Raw genomic sequence first — 23,894 nt, forward strand, 5'->3', positions numbered from 1 at the left:
CATGTCAAAAAGGTGTGTTTTGTGTTTTTGACCCCCCTCCCCACTCTTTTCATAGTATATGATTCCAGAGTTTCAGCTCTTTCTTTGTTCATTGGTGGAGTCCCCTTCTCTGTCCCATACAGGCATCTGTTACTCCACTTCTTTAGGTCAGATATTAATAACAAAAGACATTTGTGGCATTGGGAGTCGGTCATATGAGCTGTCTGCGTCGCTCCTGGAGGGGAATCTGGCCTTTAGAAAGCTCTCCTGTGTCATCACAAAACTGTTGTCTTCTAACATTTAGCCATGGAAAATCCTATCCCTTAAAGAGTAGCCGGCGTTTTAAGTTTCCTGTTTTTATTGTTTCATAAATCTCTAGTATACATGAAAATAAGAAGGTTTGTAATACATCTTATTAGAGAAATCTGCTGCCTTCTCCTCCTGAACTGATGATTCTTTCTCCAAAATTCTGAATTCATGGGTAAATTCTGTTCTCTTCAGTGAATACAGACTTTACCATTAATGGTGGTGGTGACAGTTGGGGCTTATAAAGTTTTATGGAGAACTGTCATTTCTGGAGAACTTGCCGCAGGATGTCTGTCTGCCTCTAGCTCCTCCCCACTTCCATAGGATCTTCAAAGCACCAACTGTCATCTCCTATCTCATTTAGATGGGAACACTGAATATAGTCTCTACCCATGAATCACGAGTGAAAGATCAATCCAGGAGGAGAACGAAGCAGATGTAAATTCAGGGAGAAAAAAATGGAAGTAAGCTAATTTGGCTCATAGTATTTGATGCTGCAGATTTCCTCAGTGCGGGAATGTAGCCTTGTACTCCAGAGCTGCATGCACAGTTCTGCTGGTCGGCCTTGCATTAGATTCATTCCTGGAAGCTGATAAACAGTTCTGGGGAAAGTGCACCGTGGAAAGACTGTGCTTCCCATGATGCAAATCATCAGGACAAGCTCTGTTTAGCCTTCACGTCAGCAAGGCTTCCTGGGAGATCTCAGCCCTGGAGTTCTGCCTTGTGATTTATTACTGATGGGAACTGCAGAAATCCAACGTGTGCTATCTTTCTAAACCTGATTTGTAAATTTGCTATGATTTGTGCCCAAACCTGTACCCATCCATTACATTGAAATCCAGCAATGCGGGACTGTCAGCAGGCAGGACCGACAAGTGCTAGATGGAAGTGGAGACTGTAGAGGCAATCAAACAGATTCTCTAGGAGAATTCCCAGTATTCCCAAAGACACGACCCAACTCTTTGTGGGTTTATTTTTTTACAACCTAGTTTAGTGCCTACGTTGTATAATCTGTGGATCTGCAGCCATTAAATGGCCAAACATTTACTAAGTCACATTATATATGTAGCGTCTTTCATGATATATAGGGGGTTGTTGTATCTTGTTGAATTGGTAAAAGTGCAAAGTACTTAAAAAACAAAAAACAACTCTGAAATTACCTGATTAAAAATCCTCCATGATCACTAGAACGGGATGATTTATTAAACAGTGGACTGCTTGTTGCTAAGGTTACCGGCAACCTCCGCAGTCAAACACACAGAGGACAATTAAAAACTTGGACAAAATTGCAGGCTAACCAGTATACAGGATAGTTCTCCATACAGCATAATGGGTCCCACATAGTCCTCCATGCAGAATACTGGGGCTCACATAGTCCTCCGTACAGAATAACAGGCCCCACATAGTCTTCCGTACAGAATAATGGGCCCCATATAGTCCTCTGTACGGAATAATGGGCCCTACATAGTCCACTGTACGGAATAATGGGCCCCACATAGGGGTGGGGATTCTGGCATTGCGGGCCAAATAAAACCACCCTGCGGGCCTGATTTGGCCCACGGGCCAGAGTTTGACATGTATGGTTTGGAGCCAAGTCCTGCTCTGAAGGTCGCCAGATCAATGGGTGCGTCCAGCTTTCGGTCCACCCGCGCTCCTTTGTGGCTGCCGAGGAGAAGCTGCTTCTGCGTGCAGTGTCAGCACACAGGTCAGGCCTGCAGTGCAGCCACCTCACCGGCTCGGACTGTCAATCATCAGGAGCGTACCACCGCCCTGAAGGCAGAGGAGCAGGGCGATTGTGAACAAAGACCATAAAAAAAACCCTTTAATAGGATATACATGTTATATATAGTAGTAGACTAAAGTCTGTGTAAACAAAATAAATTTTCTTTCTCCCTTTTGCTTCTAGGCCAGTCCATGCATCCCACGGTCAATGGGGTGCAGCATACTGTAAAGGTCCAAAAAAATAGGAACAATTACGCTTCTGTTGAATGTGGGGCAAAGATCTTGTCTGCTAATCCTGAGGCTAAAGTAGGTGGAACAGCTCCATTTTCACTTCCTACTGAGGATTACATTGCTTATTTTCCTTGTATATGCAAAGTATAATGTTCCCCGGCTGGACCCCGTGCTTCTGGGTCATGAAAACCGGCACGTTTTTGTCTACTAGTACTGTTTCTTGCATTGTTAATATTTGATTGGAGACATTTCCTATAGATGGTAGACTTAATGCAGTGGTGTTATTTTGCCCGTAGGAATTTTTAAAGGAATTCTCCACATTGCTGTGATAGTATAGGAATGACCTTGGTCTGACGGGCCTGAATGTAACTGTTCTGGATCTATAGCTCGAGGCTTCAGGTTCTAGGATTAATCATTGATTCTCAGAACTACTGAAATTCCTGTACTGCCATCATAGTGTAGAAATCCTGATGGTCCTTTATCACCCTGGTCCCGCGGATGCCGGATGGGATTTCTGTATTTACCTATATACTATGCTAAATGACTAGTAACAGATAATGGTAATGTGGCCAGTGTCTCATCTCCATACTCATGTCTCTGTTGTAGAGCACATCTGCCATACTGGTGGAGAACATGGATCTGTACATGTTAAATCCTTGTAGCACGAAAATCTGGTGAGTAACCCGGGAATATACTATATAGTGTCTGACCGCTATATAAATGCAAGCAATATATACTATTCGAACATCTACAGGAAATATACTATACTGGTGTCTATATAAGTACAGGGTATATACAATACTAGTGTCTGTCTGTATACAGGGAATATACCATAGAGACACCAATAATAGGAAAAATGTAAGCCAATATATAATGCAACAAATTGTATTAAATATATATATAAAACAACATCCATAATGGATTGAGACGTCATAGATAAGTTCAAAAAGAAGCGAGGTACACACAGGAACTAATAAATGAAAACCAAAGTGGAAGCCTTGCTCAATAGATCATATGTGGCATGAGTAAAAAAGACATATAAATATATGCACATGTAAGCACTAGCGGTAAGTAATTATATATAGACGAAAAAGTGACCCAGTTGGGAAGTAAGGCACAAAAAGCCAAGGCTTTGACAAAGTAAGTCACCCAGAAGAACAACCCCAACATCTACATGTGACTACACAATATGGCAGAAAAATAAACTATGAAATAATGAACACCCACAAAGACAAATGCCCAAAAATGCAAGAGCAAGGAACCAGGTCCCACCCTGTTCGGCTCGCGTTTAGAAAGAAGGTGAAGAAACGCGCGTTGGGTGTGCTGGGTCCTGGTTCCTTGGTTTGCTCTTGTGTGTTTGGACATTTGTCCTTGTGGGTTTTCATTATTTTATAGTGAATATATACTGGTGTCTGTATAAATTCAGGGTATATACTGTACTGGTATCTGTATATAAATCCTGGGTATATACTATACTGATATCTGTATACTGGGTATATACTATACTGATATCTGTATACAGGGTATATGCTATACTGCTATCTGTATACAGGGTACATGCTATGCTGAGGTCTATATGAAATGTGCAGCCATGGAGCGTCCGCTCGCTCATTAATGGTAGTATGTGCGCACACAGCCAGCTGGTATTGGCTTTTATACTCTTCTATTTCATAATTCTGATAAAATAATTGTGACAATGAGATAAAGTGACATAGATTATTTTGGGAACAGAGAAACTAGAAAAACGTGGCCTGTCCAACTGAGAACAAAGCTGCCTCAGGGGTGATGTATTTATACCAGTAAATAACTAATGTGGTCAGATCCCAGAACTGGCACAGAATGTATTTCTTACACAGCACTAGGGGGCATTAAAGGGGTGATCATGTGAAAAATTAACGTCCTTCTTCAGGAAAATTTGATAATTTGCTGATCAGGCTGGGACCAGCACAGATTGGTGAATGTTTATACCCTATGCTGAACTTTGATCCCTTTGTAACAAATGGTGCAGTAGTTTGGATGCCCAAATGCTGCTCCATCCCCTCTGTATGCAGTGCACTCTCTATGCACACTGCCGCTCCACTGTAACTGGAGAAATAGTTACTCTTTCTGCCAATGGGCGCTGGTCCAATCTGTCAAACCCCCACCAATCAACAAGTTATCACCTATCCCTGGATAGATGAGAACTTGTTTTAACTGGGCAACTAATTATGTGTGTAGGAAAGCTGATTCCAGTATCACAATAGGAAAGGGTTCTTTACAGTTAGAGCAGTCAGACTGTGGAATTCCCGACCACCCGAGGCAAATACTGTATTGGCATTTATAAAGGGAGATGTATACTTCTGTCACAACTGCTAGGGTGGGATATAAATCTGATGACGGGTATCAGCCGATATTCGCGGTATCGGAATTCCGATACTTCTACAATATCGAATACCGGAATCGGAAGTTCCCATAATGCCTGCGCTCTGCAGTGTCTCTGAAGGATGACGAGCTGGATGGCAGCGCTCAGCTGCTATCCAGCCTGTCATCAGAATGCCATCCCAGAATTCTCCTGATTGTTTAAAAGCCGGCGGGCGGTAAAAAGCCGCCGGCTTTTAAACAATCACGCAGCCCCATACTGCTTCCCCTCAGCCTCCCACCCCGATCCTCCGCTCCCCTTGCCACCTCCCATCCCGATCGTAAGTTAGGACCGGGCGGGGAGCACAGCACCAAGGAGCGGGGAGCGAAGGACCCGGGCGGGGAAGCCGGCAGTGAAAAGACTTCACCGCCGGCTTTCCCGTTCTGTGCTGCGCTTTCCCGCCGGTTATTTCAAATGAACAGCTGAGGTATCAGGTGATGCCGATCAGCTGTTCATTTGAAGTCGCCGCGGTGCCCTCAGAGGGTTCATGTGAGTTCATGCTTCACTGCATTGCATGAACTCACATGAACTTTCCCACGGCCGCACAGGTCAGCCTCACCTCCCAGACCATCAGACCCGTCATGATTAGTGTGTGCGGGGTGTCTGTGCGATGTGTGCAGTGTCTGTGCGATGTGTGCGGGGTGTCTGTGCGGTGTCTGCGGTTGTGTGCGTGCAGGCAGACATAGGCCGATGTGACACTACTACTCCCATCGGCCTATGTCTGTCTCCGGTCCACTCGTGCCAGCAGGATCAGCTCGATGGGAGCAGTAGTTCCCATCAGCCTGATCCTGCTATTTAAACTGCCCCGTGTGCTATTCTTGCCCCTATACACGTTTTTTTTTGGTCCCCAATAAATTTTAAATACAGGTCATTGGTGTCCAGTGGTTACCTACAATAAATTAGTTCATACATTACCTGTCCCCGCCGATCGCCCCTAAAATAAAGTAAAAAATAAAAAACTACAACTATACTCACCTAGACACCTAATTCCACGAAGCCATCGATCTCCTGTAATAAAATGTAAAATAATAAACAACAGCCTTATCCTTACCCCTCCGTAGTAGTCCACGAGTGTCCCACGATGATCTCCAGTTTAGATCAGCCACATAGAATGTGACCGCTCTGAACCGCTGCCGCCGCTAGAATGATGGGGCCGTAAAGCAGCCCCGTCATTGCATAAGCGGGTTCGCCGGAGTTCAGGCAGCGCTGCTCCGGTCAGCTCCTTTACTGCCCTGCTGTACTGTGAGAAATTCCCACGGTACAGCAGTGCCGTAAAGGAGGTCTCCGGAGCTGCGCTGACTGAATGCACTCCAGTGACCTCAGTCAGGGGCTCACGCTGCCGGGAGCGGACGTGTTCCCGGCAGCGTGAGCTTACAGCAGCCATGCACAGCTGTCACCATCTCCAGATGTGACAGCTGTGCATGGGAGATCAGCGCAGGAACGTGGACAGGTAACTATTTTTTTTTTAGTAAACGAAGAATTAAATAAAATGGTGTGTTTTATTTCAAATAAATTATTTTTTTCTGGGTGTAGTGTGTGTTTTCTTTTTAACACTTTGTAGGTTAGTAATGGGGGTGTCTTATAGACGCCCATCATTACTAACCTGGGCTTCATGGCATCATTACTAACCTGGGCTTCATGGCAGCTGGCGCTGACATGAACCCCACCACTATTACCCCCTGCCACCGCACCAGGGCAGCGTGGAAGAGCGAGGCTAAGCGCCAGAATTGGCACATCCTATGGATGCGCCACTTCTGGGGCGGCTGACGGCTGGTGTTTCTAGCCTGGGAGGGGGCCAATATTCATGGCACCCTTCCTGGGCTATTAATATCAGCCCCCAGCTGTCTGCCTAGCCTTTGCTAGCTATTAAAATAGGGGGGACCCCACGTCATTTCTTTGGGGGGGTCCCCCATTTTAATAGCTGGTAAAGGCTAGGTATTCAGCTGGGGGCTGATATTAGTAGCCTGGGAAGCTCCGTGTGTATTACCCCCTTCCCAGGCTTCAAACATCTGCCCCAGCCGTCTGCCTAACCTCCGCTAGAGACTAAAATTATGGGGGATCCCACGCCAATTTTTTTTTTAATAAATCCTTTATTTTAATACTAAATGACACTTGAGGAGTTAATAAAGATGCAGTCTTTTTAAAATACTTTACTAGAAATTCATGGCGGTCATGTCTAATATTGGCGTGACCCCATGAATTTCAGGCTTAGGGCCAGCGATAATACCAAGCTGGCCCTAACCCCTTTATTACCCAGTGAGCCACCGCACCAGGGCCCTGGATGAGTTGGGTACAGCGCCAGAAGATGGCACTTCTATGAACGCGCCATTTTCCGTGGTGGCTGCGGACTGCAATTTTCAGCGGGGAAGGGGGGGGGGCCCAGAAAGCTTGGGCCTCCCTGCGCTGCAGATTCCATCCCCCAGCTGCCTAGTTGTAACTGGCTGGACACAAAAATAGGGAGAAGCCCCACCTCAATTTTTTTTTTTAATTATTTCAGGAAATTCATGAAATAATTAAAAAAAAATTGACGTGGGGCTTCGCACTATATTTGTGTCCAGCCAGGTACAGCAGGCAGGAACGGGCTGCCCCCAACCACCAGCTGCCTATTTGTACCTGGCCGGACACAACAATATAGGGGAAGCCCTTTTTTCTTAATTATTTCATGAATTTCATGAAATAATTTAAAAAAAAAATACATGGGGCTTCTCCCTATTTTTGTGTCCAGCCAGGTACAACTAGGCAGCTGGGGGCTGGAATCCGCAGCGCAGGGAGACCCAAGCTTTCTGGGCCACCCCCGCTGCAAATTGCAGTCCGCAGCCACCCCGGAAAATGGCGCGTTCATAGAAGCGCCATCTTCTGGCGCTGTACCCAACTCATCCAGGGCCCTGGTGCGGTGGCTCACTGGGTAATAAAGGGGTTAGGGCCATCTTGGCATTATCAGCTGGCCCTAAGCCTGAAATTCATGGGGTCACGCCAATATTAGACATGACCGCCATGAATTTCTAGTAAAGTATTTAAAAAAAACACAAACACCCAGAAAAAAGTCCTTTAATTGAAATAAACACACAATTCTTTATTGTTCTAAATTAAACCATACTTACCATCACGGCCATTCCAGCTGAAGCCAACGATCTCCTGCAATAAAAGAAAAATAATAAAGCAACATCATCCTTACCTTTCCATGGTTCCCACGACAGCTTCAGCTCTGCTACATCGAGATGACAGGCTGGACCGCAGCAGAAAGCTGCCATCCAGCCTGTCATCCCGCGGACACTGAGAAGCGCAGGCATGCTTGCGCTCCTCAGTGTCAGGCTGTGACGGCATCCAGATGAGCCGAGTCTCTCACGCTCACCGCATGCGCAGGAGAATTCTCCCACGCTGTCAGTGATATGCATGAGGTGAGCTGAGTTCATTGTCTGCTCATCTGGATGCCGTCACAGCCAGACACTGAGGAGCGCAAGCATGCCTGCGCTTCTCAGTGTCCGCGGGATGACAGGCTGGATAGCATTGTTCTGCTGCGGTCCAGCCTGTCATCTCGATGTAGCAGAGCTGAAGCTGTCCTGGGAACCATGGGAAGGTAAGGATGATGCTTTATTATTTTTCTTTTATTGCAGGAGATCGTTGGCTTCAGCTGGAATGGGCTTGATGGTAAGTATAGTTTAATTTAGAACATTAAAGAATTGTGTCTTTATTTCAATTAAAGGGCTTTATTCTGGGTGTTTGTGGTTTTTTTTAACTTTGACTATGGGGTTAGTAATGGGGGTGTCTTATAGACGCCTCTCCATTACTAACCTGGGGTTGATGTCAGCTGGCATTATAAGCGGACATCAACCCCGCTACAGGGCAGTGGGAAGAGCGAGGCTAAGTGCCAGAATTGGCGCATCCTATGGATGCGCCATTTCTGGGGCGGCTGACAGCTGGTGTTTCTAGCCTGGGAGGGGGCCAATATTCATGGCACCGTTCCTGGGCTATTAATATCAGCCCCCAGCTGTCTGCCTAGCCTTTGCTAGCTATTAAAATAGGGGGGACCCCACGTCATTTTTTTTGGGGGTCCCCCATTTTAATAGCTAGTAAAGGCTAGGTATTCAGCTGGGGACTGATATTAGTAGCCTGGGAAGCTCCGTGGGTATTACCCCCTTCCCAGGCTTCAAACATCTGCCCCAGCCGTCTGCTTAACCTCCGCTAGAGACTAAAATTACGGGGATCCACATGCCAATTTTTTTTTTAATCCTTTATTTTAACACTAAATGACAAGTACAGTAAGCAACACTGTCACTGTACTTCATATATATGTGACTGACATGTTTCTATCTAATCTATGTGTGAAGCTCTATTCTTTCTGTTATAAATTGTCGGGTACCGGTGTATGCCGCTGCTGAATTGCCGGCTTTTCATGTTTCACTGTGAGCACTGTTCCCATCGATTTGGGCAACCACCTCCCCCAATACATTCTACATTATTGTTAGTTGTTTTCCTTCATGTAGAATTAACCTACAAGGAAAGAAAGGGTTTATTTTCATTCCGATATTTGTGTCCCACTGACTTGCATTGGTTTCCGGTATCGGAATCGGCGATATCCGATACTTTTTGGGTATCGGTCCAATCCAATCCGATCCGATATTTCCTGATATCGGAAGGTATCGCTCAACACTACGGGTAATGTCTAATTGATCAGGAAAGGTTGAACTTGAAGGACCAGTGTTTTATTCCAACCTGTGTAACGATGTAACTTTCTTTTCAGGTTGGTTATCGAGCTCTGTGAGCCCATACAAGTTAAGCAGCTTGACATCGCAAATTACGAGCTCTTCTCTTCTACTCCAAGGGATTTTCTGGTTTCCATCAGTGACCGGTACACCACTCAGATTTTATCTATTCATAGATATAGATGGGTTTATGGGAAGGTCAAGATGTGTTTGCACTTAAAAGATCCTTAGGAAGAAGCTTCACTTGTACAATTGGTCCTTGCAGGCGGAACATCATGTTTCACAAAGGAAGTTAGAAAAAAATTTGGCAGAAAGTATCATACTGTATTGGTATTGTCTAAGCAGAGACAGGGAACATGGATGGGGGAAGGGAACAAAATATAGTGTGAAGTATGCAGGTTATTAGCTGTTTCTTACAGGGATTTTCCATGACTATATAAATAGAGCGAGATAAACAGAGGGGATACATCTTTCTTTCTTTTTTCTGCTCTTTTCTCTTCCCCCTCTCTTCTCTTCCCCCTCTCTTCTCTTCCCCCTCTCTTCTCTTCCCCCTCTCTTCTCTTCCCCCTCTCTTCTCTTCTCTTCTCTTCCCCCTCTCTTCTCTTCTCTTCCCCCTCTCTTCTCTTCTCTTCCCCCTCTCTTCTCTTCTCTTCCCCCTCTCTTCTCTTCTCTTCCCCCTCTCTTCTCTTCTCTTCCCCTCTCTTCTCTTCTCTTCCCCCTCTCTTCTCTTCTCTTCCCCCTCTCTTCTCTTCTCTTCTCTTCCCCCTCTCTTCTCTTCTCTTCTCTTCCCCTCCCTTCTCTTCTCTTCCCCTCCCCCTCTCTTCTCTTCTCTTCCCCCTCCCCCTCTCTTCTCTTCCCCCTCCCCCTCTCTTCTCTTCCCCCTCCCCCTCTCTTCTCTTCCCCCTCCCCCTCTCTTCTCTTCCCCCTCCCCCTCTCTTCTCTTCCCCCTCCCCCTCTCTTCTCTTCCCCCTCCCCCTCTCTTCTCTTCCCCCTCCCCCTCTCTTCTCTTCCCCCTCCCCCTCTCTTCTCTTCCCCCTCCCCCTCTCTTCTCTTCCCCCTCCCCCTCTCTTCTCTTCCCCCTCCCCCTCTCTTCTCTTCCCCCTCCCCCTCTCTTCTCTTCCCCCTCCCCCTCTCTTCTCTTCCCCCTCCCCCTCTCTTCTCTTCCCCCTCCCCCTCTCTTCTCTTCCCCCTCCCCCTCTCTTCTCTTCCCCCTCCCCCTCTCTTCTCTTCCCCCTCCCCCTCTCTTCTCTTCCCCCTCCCCCTCTCTTCTCTTCCCCCTCCCCCTCTCTTCTCTTCCCCCTCCCCCTCTCTTCTCTTCCCCCTCCCCCTCTCTTCTCTTCCCCCTCCCCCTCTCTTCTCTTCCCCCTCCCCCTCTCTTCTCTTCCCCCTCCCCCTCTCTTCTCTTCCCCCTCCCCCTCTCTTCTCTTCCCCCTCCCCCTCTCTTCTCTTCCCCCTCCCCCTCTCTTCTCTTCCCCCTCCCCCTCTCTTCTCTTCCCCCTCCCCCTCTCTTCTCTTCCCCCTCCCCCTCTCTTCTCTTCCCCCTCCCCCTCTCTTCTCTTCCCCCTCCCCCTCTCTTCTCTTCCCCCTCCCCCTCTCTTCTCTTCCCCCTCCCCCTCTCTTCTCTTCCCCCTCCCCCTCTCTTCTCTTCCCCCTCCCCCTCTCTTCTCTTCCCCCTCCCCCTCTCTTCTCTTCCCCCTCCCCCTCTCTTCTCTTCCCCCTCCCCCTCTCTTCTCTTCCCCCTCCCCCTCTCTTCTCTTCCCCCTCCCCCTCTCTTCTCTTCCCCCTCCCCCTCTCTTCTCTTCCCCCTCCCCCTCTCTTCTCTTCCCCCTCCCCCTCTCTTCTCTTCCCCCTCCCCCTCTCTTCTCTTCCCCCTCCCCCTCTCTTCTCTTCCCCCTCCCCCTCTCTTCTCTTCCCCCTCCCCCTCTCTTCTCTTCCCCCTCCCCCTCTCTTCTCTTCCCCCTCCCCCTCTCTTCTCTTCCCCCTCCCCCTCTCTTCTCTTCCCCCTCCCCCTCTCTTCTCTTCCCCCTCCCCCTCTCTTCTCTTCCCCCTCCCCCTCTCTTCTCTTCCCCCTCCCCCTCTCTTCTCTTCCCCCTCCCCCTCTCTTCTCTTCCCCCTCCCCCTCTCTTCTCTTCCCCCTCCAAGAAGCTTCGGAGACTAGCTGAGAGCCCAGATTACTACCAGATGAACATTTTATTGCTAAGTGTGTTTGTTGTATATTTGGGCTCCTTTTTAATATAAAAATAAAGTACTTTAAATACATTTTTTGCTTTTGGCCTCTGTATTGTCTAGGTATCCTACTAATAAATGGGTAAAATTGGGAACTTTCCATGCAAGAGATGAAAGAAACGTCCAGAGTTTTCCATTAGATGAGCAGATGTACGCAAAATATGTCAAGGTAATGCTGCTCTTCATTTTCATCCCTCTTTTTATCTTCATATGGTTTCCTTTTACCCATTATGCAACAAATATTTGCATTATACTGAAAATACTTAAAAATGGACAATTTAAAGCCAAATTAACTTTTGTCAATCAAATTGATTACATGGCTGCAAGTACGTAGCAGTCATTCAGCAGACGGCCATCCGTCATCCTCCGCCTTCAGTGGTCATCTCCATTGTGTGAGAGCCCAGAGTAATATGATTTGCTTGCTTCACAATAGTAGAAAGATATTCATCTTGGAGTAATGGGAAGGTTGTAAAAACAAAAAAACAAAAAAAAAAAAACAGGGGCCCTAATTCATTAAGACGATTATGCCAGAATTCTGACATGCTCCTGTTAATGAATCGGGAGCTTCTATCTCCAGCACGCCGCCCTCGGTAAGACCTGTGCGGATCATGCTGGTCTTGATGAATCGGGGCCATGGCTCTTAGTCCGGGCAGAAGGTCCAATCCAAGCTAGAAAGTTTGATTGTGTATTCTTTGCCAAAAACCTTTAGTAAGTATGTGATGCTTGGGGACCTTCTTCTAACTGCCTCTGGTTGAGGTTGATTGATTTATGAATGCTGATTAGTCACGTATAATGCAGTCTAGGAGGAAATAATCTGAGACTGGCGGAAATTCTTAACAATACATTTTACCTTTCCATGATTAATCATTGTGGAGCTTTGTCACTACCTCGCCTAAATGCTACGTTCACCTTTGCAACTGATTTTATTACATTTTAATGAATCTAAAATAAAAATTGAAGCCCCTTAGTACACAGGTACACTATTGTGTAGTCTGATCCTACAGCCAAACTGTCCATCTGTCTTCTTATTGAGCAAAAAGAACAGATTGCAGAGCGACTGCAGGATCTGACTTTAAAAATGGAGACACACAGGTCTGCAGGAGGGCTGCTGGCTCAAAACGGTAAGATGTTTATTGAAGCCATTTTTTTATTTTTCATGCAGTGGGGCAGTAAATAGTTGCAGTAGGTGATATACGCTAAAGTGCTCTTTGTTCCCAAGTAGAAGCAGTGAGATTTTACATGATGAGGCAGATATTGATGTTAAAGGGGTTGTCTCATGTTTAATTCAAATTGCTAAAGCATCTTTACAATTTACCTTTTTATTAAAAATCCCCTACATTTTCAAGACGGAGGGATTTTTAATTTCATAGCGTACTCATTGTTGTTTGTTACCAACCACCTCTATCAGTGGTGACCGGTCTCCTAGGCAATGAGAGCTTGCAGTCACTGCTCTGAAGCTGGTTGGATCATGGGATCTGGCTGGCGACACTGCTCCTGCTCTTCTTTGCTGCAGAGGTTAAAATGTTTGTCTGGTCTTGAGGTACAAGTCTGCAGTCACTCTATGCCAACTCTGTGACTGCAGACTTGTGAATCCTCACATTTCACGCACTATGCTTTTGAGTATTCTCCGCGGCCAGTAGTTGCAGGCGCGTGATCACAAGTTTGTGATTTGCTTACATACAGTCATGTGCCGACTAGCTGGGCACAGCCTCGCTCAATTCAATACAAGCGTATTGAGCGAGACCGAACACGTCTAGTCGGAATGTGGCCCAAAGTATGCAAATCACTTATTTCCGGTCAAATGACCGCCCGCTCCCAGCACTGGAGATCCTCACAATATGAGTAATCACAAGTCTGCAGACTTGTAGTTTAAGACCAGACAACCCCTGTAAACTTTGTCTGCTAACAATGTGGGGTATCACGCAGTTTGGGCCAGCGGCTTAGCCACCATTCCTTGGTCCCAAACTATCAGTCTTCAGGAATGCACTGCCCCCCGGGAAGCAGAAAGCTGGGAGGCAGTGGAGCTGTGCCCTCCTGACGAGCAGACCTAAGATTACCCATTTTAAAAGATAATAAATATTACTGAACCTAGTGCTATGTACATAAAAAGTGCCTGATTGCTACTATGCCGCACCAAGTGTCCTGGGATTTGCTATTGGCTTCCAGTTGAATATTTGATTAGTCTCCAAGGAGTTGCTGAAGCTCCCTCTGTACCTCCGGGGCTGCTTCTGGGTAATGAGCCTAATCTTATGCAAAAAGACTGCAGAGATGTAGACGCATGAAAACACATGCATCTGGCCTTGATGTACAGGAGGTCTTCATTCAAGAGGTTTTCTCACTAGTGCAGATATCTGGGGCTTCATCTGATCCGGAGAGTGAAGGCTCCATGCTCACGATCAGTGGTGATCCCAGCTGTCAGACATTTGTCATATCTCATCATAGTCTGCCGATGTCCTTATTGGGGAAATGTGGTATATGCTATCAGATGAGAAACGATTGTTTAATCTTTTACAACTGAAATGCCTGTGTGCAGAACCAGGAATTTATTGTGCGGCAGGACTATCGACGACGTTTCATCACTTTAATCATCTGCGGCATACCTTCACTCCTTACCTAGAGGCATAAAGCAGATGTATCACATTCTCTTCCTGCCCAGAAAAAAAACGTAGTTACATAAATCTATCATTTATCCCCCAACCAAACACTCCCGTATGTTACCTGTTTTTGATATACAATGTGATTCAGCAGATACGTGACTGTCTTTTATTAGCTTTTTCTATGCTCCTCTTTTGATCTATGTAGGTCGTTCAATGTGGAATTAAATGAATTCTTATCTGCCTGCTAGAAATCAACTTTTCCATAAGCGGTTTCTTCTGGTATTTTCTGTCTAACACTTTACTCTAAGCTGATAAAGTTGTAGTATTTTGTGGTTTTTCTTAAACGCGAAAATGTCTTAATTTGCAACTCCCAATTTATTCCAAAACTGACCTTTTATTATGTGGCGTAAACCCCACCGTCGGCTAATATTGGGAAAGCTTTGTGCAGCTTATTTTCTATGTCTAGAATTGTCTGAAGATGTTGTTTATAATACATGATCGCCCCTCTGAAGACTTGCAGTTAAACCGCAGATGGCGCCATCAACAGGGGGGAAAAAAAGTTCCGCATCTGAAAATGATTTGGCACGATCTCTGTAACCCCCAGCCTTAAAGGGAACCTAGTATCAACAATACAAATGATGCCTCAATTGTGGGATTTTGTTTGTGACTCCCATTAGAAGGACAACACTAAAGTTGACAACCCTTCTATTTAGATCAGAGTGTATGGAAGTCAAAGGGGAACTCTCAATTTTATTGCACATAATACATTTTATCGTTTAGTGTGTATATATATAATTTTTTTTTTCTATGGTTTGTATTTGTAAAGAGTTTTTACAGTCAGGCTATGTTCTCACACGTGTTTTTTCAGCAGCAGAATGGAAGGAAGGGAGACACGGGCATTACTAGTGGGTAGGCGGAGCCCACACAGGATAGAACACCTCAGATTACAAAAAAGTGTTGACCGGCCCCTCCAGCTTGGGCTCCTCCTACTCCAGCTCTCCAGTCTAAAATTTGAGGTCGCAGAGGATAGTCGCTGCTGGAGCAGCTCCTCAGAAAAAATTTTTATTTTTATCGGACAGAGACTTGGACCCCCCGTGGTCTAGAGGTCTCAGGGGTCTCAGCGCTGCTGGACCCCCACCACTCCCCTGGCGGATCTGCATACCCTTTATGGTGGTCCCTGCAGAACCCTGCCGGCCCCGGGGGATGAGGGACGCTTCCCGGAGGAGACGCAAACCGCGCCATTGGGGTCCCTGCGCGCTCCGTCCTGGGGGGAAGCTAAGGGCCACAGCGCCACAAATCCCTGGGGGTCCCTGTGGCGCTCAGCTGGGTGAGTACTCAGCATTTGTAAATGTGTTTGAGTGCTTCAGCGGCTGCTGCGGCGGCCGCTGTACCGTTGGTGACTGTGTGTTTTTCGTCCGCAGGTGGATCCCTGCAGGACATGTGAAGCGTGGCAGGAGCGGAGGAGTCGCGCGCCTTTTTGAATGCAGGCGGGGGGCGTGGCTTCGCGCCTTCCCGATCTTTTCGCGGGCAGGTAGCGCTCTGAGCGCGCGCTTTCTCCTGTCCCTCCCCTTCCGGCTTCTCTCTTCACTGCGCGGCGGCCATTTCTGACGGCCTCCTCCTGCTCCTCACTCTCCTCTCCTCCCGTCAGAACCGAAGGAACGCTGCACCGCGGCCAGCTGGGTGAGTCGCTTCTACCTGTCAGGGCAGAAGCTTAACCTCCTCACCCCCACAGCGCAGGGCACCTTTCTGCGGCACAATTAGGTGGCAGACTGCGCTGCCCTGCAGCTGCTACCTCATATAGAGGTTTTTTTGTCTGGGACTCGCACACCTCTTTCATTTAGCAGAGGTTGTGGGGAGTCTGCTGCATTAACCCCCTGGTAGGCGGTTAACCCTTAATTGGGGGACAGCTGGGGTAGCTCTCCCTGTAAGAGCCTTAACCCTTCAGCGTTCGTTTCTTTCCTTTTAGAAGCCACACTGTCCTAGTTACTGACAGGCTTAAGCCTGCTATATTCTGTGTGAGGGCATGTCAGATCAGGGTCCAGGAGGCGCGGTCCGTCTCCCAGGTCCGCTACAGGATCAGTCTCGCGTATCTGACTCGCAGGAGTCCTCGACGGCGTCAAGTGCAGCGCAGGTCGGGGGACTCAGTGATGTTAAAATGGAGGCTCTCACTCGTTCTATTGATAGCCTGTCTGACCTTCTAGGTCATTGGGTGTTACAGTTACCGGAGGAGGTAGCTAGACGCCCTGGTAAGTCGGCCCGGCTTTTTCAGGAGTCGCATAGGTCGCGGTCAACGTTACCATCTCTGGATGAACTTGATGGGGCGGTGGAGAAGGAACGCCTGTGTCCAGATAAGCGTTTTCAGGGGACACGGTTTTTTGAGGCACTGTATCCGTGTTCTACGGAGTCGATTGCTAATTGGATTCCTTCTCCTGAAGTGGATGTCCCTTTATCCCAGCTTAGCAAATCTTCATTACTTCCTGTTAAAGGGAAGGCGAGTCTGCAGGATCCGCTGGACAGAAAAACGGAGATGGCGGCTAAATCCATCTACGAGGCCGCGGGTCATGGATTCAGAGCGGCTTTAGGAGCCATGTGTGCTGGTGAAGCTTCCCTGAGATGGTTGGACCGCCTACGGATGGCGTGGCAAGATGGATCCCCGCTATCCGAGGTAGAAGGGCTTTTCAAGTTGTTGGAAGAGGCAGCGCGATATGGCAGAGATGCAGTTCTGGATACTACGTCACTGCTGTCCAGGGCGCAATCCTCGGCTGTCACAGTCAGAAGAGCACTGTGGCTTAAGCAGTGGACCGGAGACGCGGTTTCCAAGCAAGGTTTGCTGTGTTTAGCTTACAAGGGTGGTCAGCTGTTTGGGTCTGACCTCACGGAACTGATTGCGAAGGCCAAGGCAAAAGAAACTGCTTTACCGCAGCGTAGAGCTGTGGCTTCTGCGTCTGGCAAGTCTAGTGCCGGTAGTAGTCGGCGGCCCTTTCGGCCCAGGGGACGGTTCGGTCAGCCCTCTTGGGGATCGGGTCGTCCCTCGTTTTCGGGAAAAAAGATCTCTCAGAAATCCCGCACTCCCTGGAAACAGAACTTCCGTCAAGACAAACGGGAAGCTGACAAAAAGCCCGCTAAGGCGGACTGACGCCAGGGTTTCACTCGAGGGTCCTCGAGTGGGGGGTCGCCTGCTCCAGTTCGAGTCGACTTGGGCGTCCCACGTTTCAGACGCCTGGGTGACGCGGATTGTGTCGGCAGGCTATTTCATAGAGTTTCTTTCTCGATCCCCGGACAGATTTTGCCAATCTCGCATTCCGTCAGAGTCCGAGCTAGCTACCGCTCTACGGCGGGAGGTCGATTCCCTTCTGCAGAATGGTGTGGTGGTGCCGGTTCCGCCGGAGGATTGGGGAAGGGGGTTTTACTCCAACCTCTTTGTGGTCCCCAAAAAGGAGGACAAATTTCGCCCCATTCTGGATCTCAAAAAATTGAATCTGCATGTCCGGACCCGGAAATTCCGCATGGAGTTGCTTCGCCCAGTTGTGGCGGCTCTGTCGCAGAACAATTTTTTAGTGTCAATCGACATTCGCGACGCTTATTTGCATATTCCCATCGGAAGGGCTCACCAGCGCTTCCTACGTTTTGCCATAGGTCAGGACCATTACCAGTTTGTGGCCCTGCCATTCGGGTTGGCATCAGCGCCCAGAGTTTTTACAAAAATTCTGGCGCCTCTCATGGCGATCCTTCGAAGGCAGGGGGTGACAATTCTTCCCTATCTAGACGACCTTTTGATTGTGGCGTCCACAGAGGAGGAGGCGGTGAGGGCTCGCAATCTATCCCTTCAGCTCCTGGAGGACTTCGGATGGCTAGTCAATTGGAAGAAGTCATCTCTGGAACCGTCGCAGTCAATCCTGTTTTTAGGGATGCACTTCGACACGGTACGGGCAGTGGTGTCCTTACCTCCGGACAAGCAAGCAAGTCTTCGTCAACATGTACAGGTTATGAAGTCTTCGACAGCAATGTCCCTTCGAAGGTGTATGCGCCTTCTGGGTCTGATGGTGGCGTCAATGGAAGCGGTCCCGTTTGCTCAATTTCATTCCAGGGGTCTCCAAATGCTCATTCTGACCCGTTGGGATCGATCGCAGGCTTCGCTGGATCGCAGTGTCCTAATCTCCCACAGGGTGCGAGAGTCTCTAGGATGGTGGTTACATCCAGAAGCGTTATCCCAGGGGAAGTCCTTCCTCCTTCTGCGGTGGTCGGTCATAACCACCGATGCCAGTCTGACGGGCTGGGGGGGGTCTGGAACGATCTCTGGGTTCAGGGAGTATGGTCGTCAGAAGAGTCTGTCCTGCCGATCAACCTCCTGGAGTTGAGGGCGATTTTCCTTTGCCTCCAACACTGGACGGTCCCTTTAAGCGGTCTGCCAGTCCGAGTGCAGACAGACAGACAACGCGACGGCGGCCGCGTATATCAACCATCAAGGTGGGACGAGGAGCTCCAGGCTCATGATGGAGGTCTCTCGGATCATGGTATGGGCCGAAGCCAGGGTTCCAGCCATCTCCGCGATTCACATCCCAGGAGTCCAGAATATCACGGCGGACTTCCTCAGTCGCGAGAAGGTGGATCCCGGAGAATGGAGTCTTCATCCGGAAGTTTTTGCACTACTGTGCTCCCGTTGGGGAACTCCCCAAGTGGATTTGATGGCATCCAGGTTCAACGCCAGGTTACCGACGTTCATGTCCAGGTACAAGGACCCGGAGGCTGTGGCGGTGGATGCTTTAGTGGCTCCGTGGGACCAATTCGAGCTGATCTATGTGTTTCCGCCGATATCCTTACTTCCTCTGGTGTTGCGTCGGATCAAACTGGAGAGAGTTTCGGCTATGTTGGTGGCCCCAGATTGGCCAAGGAGGACGTGGTTCTCAACGCTGGTGTCGCTACTGGCAGTGCCTCCACTTCCACTTCGCCCGGACCTGTTAACCCAGGGGCCCATTCGTCATCCGGACCTGAAGTCTCTGCGTTTGACGGCGTGGCTCTTGAGACCGAAATCTTGACCCGTCAAGGATTTTCAGCCGAAGTCATTGCCACTCTGCGAGCGGCCAGAGGTCCTGCTACCACTAGGATTTATCACAAGACTTGGGAAGCCTTCTTCTCGTGGTGTTCCGGTTCTTCAAGGAACCCGAGGATTTTTTCCATTCCCAATTTGTTGGCCTTTTTGCAGTATGGGCTGGACAAGGGTTTGGCAGTTAGCACCCTGAAGGGTCAGGTTTCCGCTCTATCCTTGCTGTTTCGGAAGGCTATCGCCTCGCGTAGGGACGTACGTTCCTTTTTTCGCGGGGTAATCCGTCAATTTCCGCCGCGGAAGGCACTTGTGACTCCTTGGCGGCTCAATCTCGTCTTGGAGGCTCTTCAACATGGGCCTTTTGAGCCTATGGACTCTGTTAGCCTTTCATTGCTTTCCTGGAAGGTTGCCTTCCTGGTGGCGGTCACCTCTTTGAGAAGGGTTTCTGAGTTGGCGGCTCTTTCTTGCTCGCCTCCTTTTCTGGAGTTTCACCCGGATCGTGTAGTGCTTCGCACACGGGGCGACTTTCTACCTAAGGTGGTGTCACAATTTCATGTTAACCAGGATATTGTGTTGCCCTCGCTCTGTCCAGAGCCGAGGAATGCGAAGGAACGGGCCTTGCACACTTTGGATTTGGTGCGGGCGTTAAAGTTCTATTTGTCTATTACTCAAGGTTTTCGGAAGGCGGACTCACTTTTTGTGATTCCAGCAGGTCGTCGTCGTGGTCAACGAGCTTCCAAGGACACTATAGCTCGATGGATTCGGTCGGCCATTTTAGAAGCTTACCGATTTTAAGGGCGAGCCTTGCCCAATTAAGATTCGAGCTCACTCCACGAGAGCTGTGGGTTCATCGTGGGCTTTTCATCAAGGGGCCTCGGCAGCTCAACTCTGCCGGGCGGCTACCTGGCGCTCCGTCCACACTTTTACAAAGTTTTATAAGGTGGACGTCAGTGCTTCCGCTGATGCGGCCTTAGGACGTAGGGTCCTGCAGGCGGCTGTAGTTTATCTCTTTAACTTGTGTTTAGCGCTGGTTGCGCATTTATCTAAGTTGTTGGGAATCTGCCTTTGTTGTTTTTTCCCACCCTTAATTTCTGGACTGCTTTGGGACGTCCCACTAGTAATGTCTGTGTCTCCCTTCCTTCCATTCTGCTGCTGAAAGACGGATTTTGGTAAGAACTTACCTGTAAAATCCTTTTCAGCGAAGGAAGGAAGGGAGGCACAGCTCCTTCCCATGGCAGAAGTGTGTTGTGTTTTCAGATGCGGCGTGACCCTTCTCTGATGGCGGTTATCTGGGCTGGGGTCGGCGCGCTAAGGCTCTGTTCCAGCATTGCCAGCTCATCGCAGTGGTCAGGTCCAGTGAGTAGTCCCTGGGACTGTGTGTTTTTTTCTGTTATATGCATAACCTGTCTTCTTGCTTTTTTCTAAGTTTTTCAGAAGGGGTTGTGTTGCTCCGCTGGTGTTAATTGCTCTTCCTTAGCTTGTGTACGGACTGGAGAGCTGGAGTAGGAGGAGCCCAAGCTGGAGGGGCCGGTCAATACTTTTTTGTAATCTGAGGTGTTCTATCCTGTGTGGGCTCCGCCTACCCACTAGTAATGTCTGTGTCTCCCTTCCTTCCTTCGCTGAAAAGGATTTTACAGGTAAGTTCTTACCAAAACCCGTCTTTTTTCTGCGGCTAAATCTGCTGACAACTTTTCTCTGGCAGCAAAACAGCTGCGTCAAAAAAGCAGTTTTTTTGCAGCGTTTTTTCCCTGTCCTTCTTTCTCTCTTTAGGCATGTACATTAAAGTTGCGTTTTTTGGTGCGTATTTGCAGTGTTTTTTTCACCACCCATTACTTCCTATGGGTGAAAAACCGCTGAAAGAAGTGACATGCTCTATTTTCCAAATACGCAAGCAAGGCAGAAAATACGCAGCAAACAAAAAGCAACATGTGTGAACAGAGAATTCTGGTTTCTTATAGACTTTGCTGGTACTGCCAGACGCAGCTGAAAATTTGCATAAAAATCTGCTGCAAAATACGCAACAAAACTCCACGTGTGTGAACATAGCCTCATGGTAATTTTTGTGGCTTTTTCTATTCCCATTTTTATTTTATACATTGTGCATGGTGTGGTTATGGAGAAATCACCAGTGATTTAAAAAACCCATTATCGTACAAAGGGACTCCACATCATCTGTTTGTAGCTTGTCATGTTTTCCTTTTGAAATAAAGCCTTGTATTGCTGATATTGGCTCCAAAGTGCAGCATGTTAAGAAAACAAAAAGGCAGTATGAACCCACTGTACATAGGGTTAAAGGTCTCCTCCCCTGAGAACCGTTGTCTGATAAACCATATGGGACTTTTATAATCCCACAATTGTGTGTGTGATTACAGGACGCATTGTAATCAGCTCTACTAACATTTACTTATGAATAAGATCAATAGGATGTGGATCCTGCTAACGAGGCGCGGTTTCTAAGATTATTAAATGCCCTATTAACCCTCCCCATAGGAAGGTGAATTTAGTCATCATTCATTTTACTAAATGGGCTTTTCAGTCAGGATATATTAATCACTCATCCATAGGATAGATCATCAATATCGAATAAGTAGGAGTCCCACACCCGGCACCCCACCGATCAGGTTTTGCAAGCCTCAGCTGCGCCTGGATGTTATCACACGCAACAGAACTGCACAGCTCATCTCCATTCAGTGTGTAGTGGCCGCTCCCGGGGTACTGCAGATCAGTTCCTTTTCCTTTTTTTTTTTAATAGGAGGTGAATCGGGGTACCCATAGCAGACACTACACTTTTATTGTCGCTGTGCAGCGCAGTTCCATGCATCTATGTCCAGCCGGAGCTTGTAAAAACTGATCGGTTGGGGGTATCTTCCCTCAACCGATCTTCTATTGATGAACTATCATCATGACATGGTCACCTATATTCTGACTGGGCTTAAAGGGGTTTGCCAGCCTGGAAATGTTGATGAACATTTCAAGGGTTAATCCATATCAGATTAGTAGGAGTTGTTACAAGCTCCAGCTCTGCTACATCTAAAAACTCTCACAACTGGATCACCCAATATACTAAGTGACACATCGCTGGAATCGGGCTCACTACCCCGATGTTGTGGTGATCTCAGACGAGGTAGCAAAAAGCTGCTGACTGGTTGCCTTTAAAGCCCAAAGTGTGTGTAGTATTGTAAGATGTACGATAGTGGAGGTGGTTTTCCCCCCTCTTCTAACAGGCCACATGGGAGCTTCTGGTTCCTTACAATTAACCATTTAAAGAACCACTTCTTTTTTACATTAAATTCTCACCATTGTGTGTAGAGTGATCTATAAAATCCTACAACTTTATTTCCTCTCGCATGTTCTTTTCGTGGTCCTCATTTATATGCTGACCCTTAGATGATATGGCTTGTGGCATGTACTGTGTTTCTGTACTGACTCTTGTTTTTCTTTCTCTTTTCTGCGTTCCTTGTTGCGTCAGATGTTCATCAAGTACATAAAGGTTAGCAACGTCGTCTGAATGTTGTGTGCACATCGGGTGAATGCATGGCCAAATATGCAATGTCTGATCACTAGAGCCCATCCAAATCTGTTTCTAGGTGCCATTTAATTCAGCGCACTGATCGTCCACACCTTGTGTTAAGCCTATGGGTTGATGTGACTTTTTGTACTGTTTTAGGTGGAGCTCATATCACATTTTGGATCCGAACATTTTTGCCCTTTAAGTCTTATAAGGTAATGTGAAATTCCAAGGATATTTCTGTAAAACGTTATAATAATGACATTCGGAAAGTTGGAGAAATGGAAGGACAATCTGTGCTGTGTAAATTGTATTTCATGACGTGGGATTCTAAAGCAGTCCTTCGGTTTAACAAGGTCAGCTGGAAATTGGAGTTTAGTGGTTGTCCAAGGTTAATCAGTACTGCCCTGTAGCTTCCTGTCTTCTGCTTGCTGGAGGTGTTGTGCTCCTGCTTGTGACAGTTCAGACCATTGTTATGCTGCTGAGGCAAGCAGTGAATGAGGCAGCATCAGAAGTGCAGTAGGGCTAAACCAGACTAGGATTTGGAGCTAATAGTGTGCTCCAGCCTCAAAGCAGCACTAAAAGCTCAACAGGGAAGAGCCTGTAAGTGCTGCACATGTTTGGCCACCACCGCTATACAGCAGTGGTGGCCATTCCTCTTGGCAACAAGAAATAAACCATAAAAGAGGAGTGCAGGGGATTATACTTGTTTTTTTGCCTGGATTATTCAACCATCTGTGAAGATGAGAATATTACTTTTAGACTAGAACAGAACACTTTTAATTTCTATTGCTATAGTTGAATAAATTGCTGATTTGGTAGATTTTTTTTTCTAAACGGTTATGTAAGGGGTGGTTGTATGAAATGTAATATTTTAAAGAGTGTGTCCAGTTCAACATAAACAATGCAACAGTGGCTGCAAAGTGGATTAAAATGTTTTTTTTTATTTTGCCTCTGTAGCTTTAAGCTAAGGTGGGGGTGTGTTCTTTTTCTGCTCTGTTGCTGCCTGCTTATGATTGGTCATCATTATACAGGGAAGAGCACACGCCCCCAATGAAAACTGATAACTTTTGTTAAGTCCAAGTGTGTTAACTCATTAGGTGCCAAACACTTTGATAGCGATTTTAAGTACAATTTTAAAAAAAGTGTGTGTATATATGTATGTATATATAAAAAAATT

At 47.4% G+C, this 23,894-nt stretch overlaps 1 protein-coding gene across 4 annotated transcripts in view; it reads left to right on the forward strand.

The window, feature by feature from the left end:
- SUCO (SUN domain containing ossification factor) overlaps positions 1-23,894 on the forward strand; it is a 115,245-nt gene that overhangs the window by 62,132 nt on the left and 29,219 nt on the right. For 2 of the 4 annotated variants that reach the window (XM_073643138.1, XM_073643136.1), the window contains 6 exons: positions 2,192-2,313; positions 2,845-2,912; positions 9,378-9,485; positions 11,629-11,734; positions 22,676-22,696; positions 22,874-22,929. In XM_073643138.1, coding sequence (XP_073499239.1) covers positions 2,192-2,313; positions 2,845-2,912; positions 9,378-9,485; positions 11,629-11,734; positions 22,676-22,696; positions 22,874-22,929 — 481 coding nt within the window. Of the gene's footprint in view, positions 1-2,191; positions 2,314-2,844; positions 2,913-9,377; positions 9,486-11,628; positions 11,735-20,783; positions 20,844-22,675; positions 22,697-22,873; positions 22,930-23,894 lie in introns of those variants that run through there. The other 2 variants (XM_073643137.1, XM_073643140.1) reach the window with 2 other exon arrangements.

The sequence above is a fragment of the Phyllobates terribilis genome, unplaced genomic scaffold (assembly GCF_046119375.1).
Source record: "Phyllobates terribilis strain yellow unplaced genomic scaffold, ASM4611937v1 Scaffold_8__6_contigs__length_399053987, whole genome shotgun sequence".
Taxonomy (NCBI): Eukaryota; Metazoa; Chordata; class Amphibia; order Anura; family Dendrobatidae; genus Phyllobates; species Phyllobates terribilis.